Consider the following 7,715-nt stretch of genomic DNA (forward strand, 5'->3'; position numbering starts at 1 on the left):
GTATAAGATGAAAACGTTGTTCGTCTAGATCAGTCAAATCTCGACATGTAAACATGACCTAATTCATTAAAGATATGTTGCCATATAAATACATGCGTTATGTTTAGATGTGTAATATGCATGGCTTTGTTCAGCTTTAGGCATCTTAGATGCATCATTGTATGCAGCAGGAGATGCATAAAATGCATTATTTTCTTCAGTAATAAAAGTTAAATTGTCCTCTGTATGTAAATATAAAATGCATGATTTTTTTTCTCAGCTATAGACATGAAATGACTTAATATAGAGGTACGAGATGCACTGTTTGACTAAATGCAAAGCATCTTTTTCAGCTAGATGTACAAAGTGCATCATTTATTTGTCTAATTACCCAAGATGCATTGTTCATGTGCATGTATAACAGCAATTCATTCAGCTATACATATGTAAATATGAATCATCACCTTGTACAGCTTTCAGTAGAAACATAGCACATAGCATAGCACAACTAACAAGTTATCAGGGCCCTGATGAAAGAAGGAAGGCATTCAATTTTTTCACTGCACTCTTTTATGAGAAATAATTCCAATAACTTTTACAGACTTACTGAATGAAGAAACCGAGCACAGTGCAAGAGGTGAGGTGTTAAGCACTGAGGCTAATGTACGAATGTCATAATAAAGCAGATAAAATATGTATAAAAAAAAAAAAGACAGAATTGATGCTGCCACTTTGAAGTATGGCCATAGAAGCAGTAGTCCATGTTGCCTAGCAACAGCAAGCTAGCAGGACCCACCACTCCAAAAATGGCGAGGGAGGTGAGCTCCTGCATAATACAGCACTGTTGCTTTTTTATGAATGGAACACATCTGCACTTACACTTCATTTCCCAGCACAATAGATAAAAAGTGCTCACTGCAACCATCACATAACAAAAGATATTTATTTATTTGGAGAGCTGGCATACAAATCAGAGTAAACATATATACAGTATAATACAATCGCACCTGCAAACTGTGTTAAACACAGCAAATCTGATCTTTTTCTTACGGATGAGCAAAATAGCGCTCGTGTGATGTCACATGACCTGTTATAACTCCCAACCTTCCTTTCTCAAGACTCTCTGAAAAGTGAATAGCATGGCTCAAGACAAGCATATCTAACAGTGTGAACAAGAGCTGGGGATTTGTCTCGCACTTGTTGCTCACAGTCCGTCTCAAGTTTCAATACTGCTCTGGCACATTAATTGTTCTAACATGTCAAACGTTAATGCTATTAACTGTTTAAGCCAGCAGGCTCAACACATTGAGAGCCTGACCGAACCATGAATCCAAAAATCAAAGAGTAGTCTGTTGAAAGTCAGTGCTGATCTGCATGTCATCTTCTCTGGACCGGTGGATCTTGCACATAAGCGCTCTGAGGTGAGGAATTTCTTTACAGGTGGCCTTGGATCTTTACAAGCAGTCCATGGAGTTGTCTGGCATTAGTCCGAGTGGAGGTGCTTTGCCTGGAGGGCACGATGGGGGCAGCATCGCGTTAGGAGCCGGATCCACGTTCTCAGAATCCTCCATCTTCTCTGAACATCCCTCCCAGTTGATATGGAATCTGGTCACACGTGGGTTTGAAGCCAAAATGTTTCTCTGGAGCTGAAGAACAAGATATAGAACATGGCCATAAGCATAGAGGTAAATAAAAATGACGATTTTTTTTCTTGCTTCTCAGAAATCTGATCTACCACTTCTGGAATTTATACAAATAACATGACAATTAATGCAGCTACAACGTTTTATAAGCTAGTCTAGTGAAGAGACATAGTGGGCATGTTACAATGCATTTTTTGACTGACGCTCTTCATAGCTGGCCAATATTAAAATTATTGAAGAGCCTGGACTATCAGTGAGACTGACTCTAGGTTGAAAATGCAACATTAAAATTTTCTCTGTCACAGAGATTCATTGTGTTATTATTTGTTAGACTGACACGGAAAACTCAGTTCACTTTTCACACATCAAATTGGCCAGCTTGTAAAGATGCTGCTAATGATGACCCATTTTAATATTTTATCTTTTACTGAACCAGATAGCAATGCAAAAAAAAAAAAACAAAAAAACAAAAAAAAAAAACCACCCCAAATAACTAAAGCGTGAGCTGTATGTTTTATTAAAGCAAGCAATGCTCCTTTGTTTCTGATATTCTCTTAAATTTCTATGAAAGTTTCAGCTTTATACATGAATCTAAGGGTGCTCAGTTTACCTGCCCATAGTCAGGTTTGAGTGGTGGGTTCTCCCTGAGCTCAGCGTCAGTATACTCATTGTTGACGTAATAACCAATGCGAATAAACTCTTGTCCTCTGTATGTGCAGGTAATCAGGACAACAGTGACACCCACAGCATCACTCTCAGGGATCAGGGCTGTGTTTGGGGCATCAGCCTGTCAAAGATACACAAGAGCACCACAGTACAGTCAGGAAAGAGGGTCTTATTTTCATTCACAATTACATTTTTGAAGTGTAACAGTCTATCTTGAGACCCCACAGTAAAACTATGACTGTCACAGCAAGAAATAAAACAATTTAAACCACAGACATCCAGATGTACATCAAACATAGCATATTAAAAGGGATGTCAACTTTCGTTAATCTGTTTTACTTTACATATAGGGTCCTGCATGAATGTACTATTGACCGCATCAGATTCATGATGTGTTCTTAAACCTCAGAATTGTTCACACCTTTGTGCTCTTGAGTGCGTATATGAACAAACCTACGAACAAATCCCAAGTAAGAAAACTCTGATGAATATCAGAATCTTCCTGAAAACTGCGTAAATGGGCTTTACGGAGAAATTCCCTCCTAAGAATGGTTGGTGAATGAGGCCCATTGACTTTTTTGGCTTGAGGCTTGAACGTAGAATACATAATTTGAGTATTTCTGTTAGTCTGTTAAGCATTGAATTTTATTTTCACACATGTAAAGGGCAGCTGCAGCGCTCAAATGATGCAGAGAAGTTCAAAAAGCTCTCCTTTCAAGAAGACTATCATTCAGTGTTTTCTTATTTGGGATTAGTTCTTAAGAGCACAAAAGTGTGAACAGTTCTGCAGTTTAAGAACATGATGAATCTAATGCAGACTTTTTCTTAGGACCTTTCTCAAGGACAAATTTAAGAAAAATAAATAAATAAACAAGATATTGTTGAATGAGGCCCAATCAGATCAAACAGATGTGAAATGCACTTGACACTTCAGAAGTGCTCACATCAGTGGGCATAGAAACCTGACGTCTGAAGTATTTAATGCCTCAGCTACCTTGCAGAAAGTTATTAAACAAAACAGTTAAACATCTCACCTGGGGCCTGATGCATGGTTTTCACAAAGGTTTTAACAAAAAAAAAAAAAAAAAAAAAAAAAAAGTAAGAAGAAAAAAAAAAAAAACAACAACTCTCTTTTAATCAATTCAAGGCAGAGATGCACATGCTTGGTGTTTTAAGGGAAAATACTACCTAAATAAACTTCTTTCCTGGTTTTCCATCTATTTTACCATGATCAACATATTTAAAACTCAGAAGACTTGAGCAATTTTGGACAGTAAATAATGTGGCTATATTTGGGTAACAGCTTTACTAGACATCACTGGTTTCTATAACCACGGCTGTAAAGAAATCACTCACCAAGGCCAAAAAGTTCACTCACTGGTTCACATCAATTTGAATGACTGTTTACATCTCAACAATTAAACTACGCAGAAATTTTGAAAAATCTTTCTAATTCTTAATATTCGCAATCAAGTTGACATCCCCTTTAAAGATAAAGACGTGTTTTTTTTCCTTCAACACAGATCTTCAAATTTGCAAAACAAGGAAGACAATTTTCATGGCACCCACGGTAAAAGACGAATATTTTTAATTCATACTTTTCAAACATGACGATCATTTCAATTTGTGCATTTGTGTCACTTGACTCAAGTCACACTCCAGGATGGCTTTTCCTCACAAGGATTTGGGAAACTCCTTTTACTCAAGCACAAAAAGTGTAAAATATTAAGTACAACATTTCACTTTTCAGTCGAGAAGAGTTTTTAAATATTCATTACTTAGCTTTTGCATGATCCCTCACCTCATAATAAGTGAAGAAAGGTTACATTTGATGCAGAACCTAACTCAAATCTAAGGAACACAACTGTTGAATTCAATTTGTTTTTGATTCTTCATGAGATTGGTGCAATTAACCGAAACATGGATCAATATAAGAGAAGGTTTAGGCAACCCCTTACAAGTGAAATGTTTGATAAAAGAGTTTATCTGAACCAAATCACATCAGGATACGCATAACGGGTCCAATCCAATGTATAAGAGCTTAAAGGTGAATTCTACTGATTTTCCAAACTTTGTCTAGTTAATGCACTGAGAGGTCAAAGTCATTCAGACTGTTCTAATGTGAACTAGTACATTGAAGAGAAGCTTAACTGACAAGGATTTTTTTCCTTCGGATGATATTTTGCCTTATAAATACCCTGCATATAGGTCTCTACAATTAATGGATTTAAAAATGTTTTATTTAAATAATTTAAAAAAAGCCTGTTTTCTCCACAAAGCTACAACATCTCATTTACAAAAGAAAAAAAAAGTATCTATTTTGTGCAATAACTTCTCTTAGAGGCATTCAAATCTCTGGACGTCGGTTTCTGATCACCACCACTGTGAACACTTCTGACTCTGTATGTTCCTCTAGAATGGAGCTTTTCGTATGTTTACATTTTAAACTTACATTTTACACTTTGCTCACATATATTTTGAAAAATTGAGGTCATTCCCCTTTAAAGGGGGTAAATTAGTGTTGCTCAAAGGCCGCTTATCCAGACTAACAATGGATTGATCCTAGTTTCAGATTAAACAGCAATGCCCACGGTGAACCACTACTGAAAATCCCTATGAGGCAAGACACAGCCTTAACCTGGAGCTAGGATATTGGTGCACCCTTAATTTGTCACCTCACCTGGAACACAAACATGTGTCTTCCTGCAGGGACCGGGCCAACCAGGACGGAGTCAAGAGTCTGGTCATACTCCTCACTCTCGGCCGAGCCCACGTATATGATTTTCCACTCAAGATCTGCGAGAGAAATAAAGTTACAGACTCAAACACAGCTGTGGGCTTGAATGGCGTACAAACTCACTGGCCATTTCTATACTTTAAAAAAAAGGATGGTTCTTCAAGGATTCATTAATGAATGAATGAATTAATTAAGTGACCCTTATTAGTCCCACAACGGGGAAATTTCACCTCCGCATTTAACCCATCCGTGAAGTGAACCACCACATACACTCTAGTGAGCACACACACACTAGGGGGCAGTGAGCACACTTGCCCGGAGCGGTGGGCAGCCCAATCCACAGCGCCCGGGGAGCAGTTGGGGGTTAGGTGTCTTGCTCAAGGACACCTCAGTCATGTGCTGTCGGCTCTGGGGATCGAACCGGTGACCTTCCGGTCACGATCCCTAACCTCCAGCCCACTACTGCCTTTAGTAAAAGGAATGGTTCTCTTTCGATCCATTTCATGCCTGAATGGCTGTTTTCACAGTGAAATGACTTCAGATTGATGGTTCGTACATGACTTTATACAGGACGGATGTAAAAATGGGTCCTTTTTTATTGCAAGTTTGACACTAACAACAGAAGAACCCGTTTTGGTGGTACAAAATATACAGAACCACACACAAAATATTCTCGATCTATCTGAAGAACCATTTCACCATTCAACGAAATGGTTCTATAGCTACAGAACTCACGATTTTAAACAGAATCGTTCCCTACACTAAAGAACCCTTGAAGAGCCATATTTTTTACAAGTGTAGCCAAGACCGCACTCAAACTGTGACTGAAGCCGTTTGCCCTCAACAAAACCTTGATAGTGGAAGATTTACAAGGGATAAAGAGCAACAACACGGTGAAGTTTAGGTATCTTAACCACGAGCCACTGTGAGTGTATGAACTGCAGCTGGTTAACACAGCGAGCTGGCGTGAACTTCACCTCCATCCAATGTTTCAGCATCCCGCCAATCCTCTGACGTCAACCCAAGGGGGTACGTTAGCTACTTGTGGAAAGCACAGCACGGAAAGCAACCAAACAGAATAAAATACTCACCCTCTGGAAGATCCTCCATGCACTCAAAGGTGATCTCAAACTGAAAAGGGTTTCCAAAGGGACTCGGGTTGTCCAGGACAGCAACGTTCAGCACTTGCACTTTTGCCATGGTACTCTGCTGTGCGGTTTAGCAAGACAAGAGGAAATACAATTGCAAGAATTTCCCAGGAAACAAACAGCCAAAAATAAAGTAAGAAAAGCTATAAAAAAATAAATAAAACGGGAGAAAGAAGCGAAAGTCCTCGGAGACCTTTCTAAAGAGACAAAGGCTTACACGAGTCAGCAGGTGCTGCCTAGCTAGCTAGCGCGTTAGCCTGTTAACGTTAGCAACAGTTTGGTTAGCAAGAACCTAGAAATTGTCGCAGTTAGCCCTGGTTCTCCTCCAGGGGTTTGAAATGGAGCTCACAAGGCATCCAAATTGTTTAAATGAAATGAGCAACGTCGCTTCTGTGCGATACTGTCCGCCAAATCTCGACCGACGAGGAAGCTCGCAACGTTTCTGTCTCCCGCCAGTGTGTTCGGACGATTTTAGCACGACGTCAACGCGACAGCGGGCTGCTCTGGACGCCGATTGGCTCTCTAGCTGTAAGGCCCGAAATTTGCGATCGCTGATTGGACGATCCGCGACTGACGGGTGAGTGACGAGTGAGTGAGTCTCCGACTGTGTTCCGAATCGCTTTACGGAACTAGCGCACTACATAGTGCGTCAGCCATTTTATAGTGGTGCTCGAATTCTCAACGTTGAACTTGACTCCCTGGCTGTGTCCCAAATAGAAAAGGCTGCCTATTCGGGGAGTGCTCGGAGGCCGGAAGGCTTCGAGTGCAATTTCCTGCTGGGGCGCCTCCATTTGGCCCATTTTTGAAGGCAGAGGAGCTGGAATTAAGGAACAGACACAGTAGCGTTAGTTGGTTAAACAGTTATTATGTAAAACACTAACCACCGCTGAGAAAAACAGCAGAATGCATTCTATGCTGGTCTAAACACAGCTGGTTTGCTAGTGACCAGGCCTGTGGATCTATACGATAGCTAGCTAACTTGTTGCTAACAACAAGCTCTTTCATGGAATCATCCGGGTTCTTCTCCACTTTGTAGCTTGAATGCACAGAAAATGATGCACTTCCCACATCTGAGCCAAGTCGAATGCATCAATAATAGACTGATTATCATTTGAATGAAGTTTTATTTATTTTTTTTTTAGCCACAACTAAATCAGCACCAGACCAACACACATGCTGGTCTCTACTGCTTTTTTCAGCAGGGCTTTGTGAGGCTGTTAGCCTGCTATCTAAGCTAGCATTATCACTTACTGTTGACTAGGGCAGTAATGCACTAGCCAGCAGGCTAACACGTGTTATTAGACAGTTATTTGATCACATTGCCATTTCTAATACTATTAGCTAGTCTACTTTGGATAAGCGATATTTGCACTGTAAAAACATTGCGATTAGCACTGTTAGCTCAGACAGGTTTTGGAGCTAAAAATCTCCTGTTTTTACACTGTTTATTCTTATTAACACATTCTCTGTATATTTGTTCATTAGGGTTAGACTTCTTTATGATGTATCAAAGCTGATAGCACCTTTGAATCATTTTGTTGT

At 39.7% G+C, this 7,715-nt stretch overlaps 1 protein-coding gene across 2 annotated transcripts; it reads right to left on the minus strand.

Annotated features, from left to right (window-relative positions):
* Window positions 1-905: 905 nt before the first annotated feature.
* On the minus strand, window positions 906-6,656 carry asf1ba (anti-silencing function 1Ba histone chaperone). Of its 2 annotated transcripts, XM_017701625.2 has the most exons (5): window positions 6,391-6,656; window positions 6,117-6,234; window positions 4,969-5,084; window positions 2,233-2,409; window positions 906-1,625 (listed from the first exon to the last, which is right to left on the minus strand). In XM_017701625.2, the coding sequence occupies exons 2-5, from the start codon at window positions 6,223-6,225 to the stop codon at window positions 1,434-1,436; spliced, it is 594 nt and encodes a 197-aa protein (XP_017557114.1). In that variant the 5' UTR covers window positions 6,226-6,234; window positions 6,391-6,656; the 3' UTR covers window positions 906-1,433. The 2 variants fall into 2 exon arrangements, with proteins under 2 accessions (XP_017557114.1, XP_017557113.1); XM_017701624.2 differs by having other exon boundaries at window positions 6,117-6,656.
* Between the last annotated feature and the right edge of the window lie 1,059 nt (window positions 6,657-7,715).

The sequence above is a fragment of the Pygocentrus nattereri genome, chromosome 1 (genome assembly GCF_015220715.1).
Source record: "Pygocentrus nattereri isolate fPygNat1 chromosome 1, fPygNat1.pri, whole genome shotgun sequence".
Taxonomy (NCBI): Eukaryota; Metazoa; Chordata; class Actinopteri; order Characiformes; family Serrasalmidae; genus Pygocentrus; species Pygocentrus nattereri.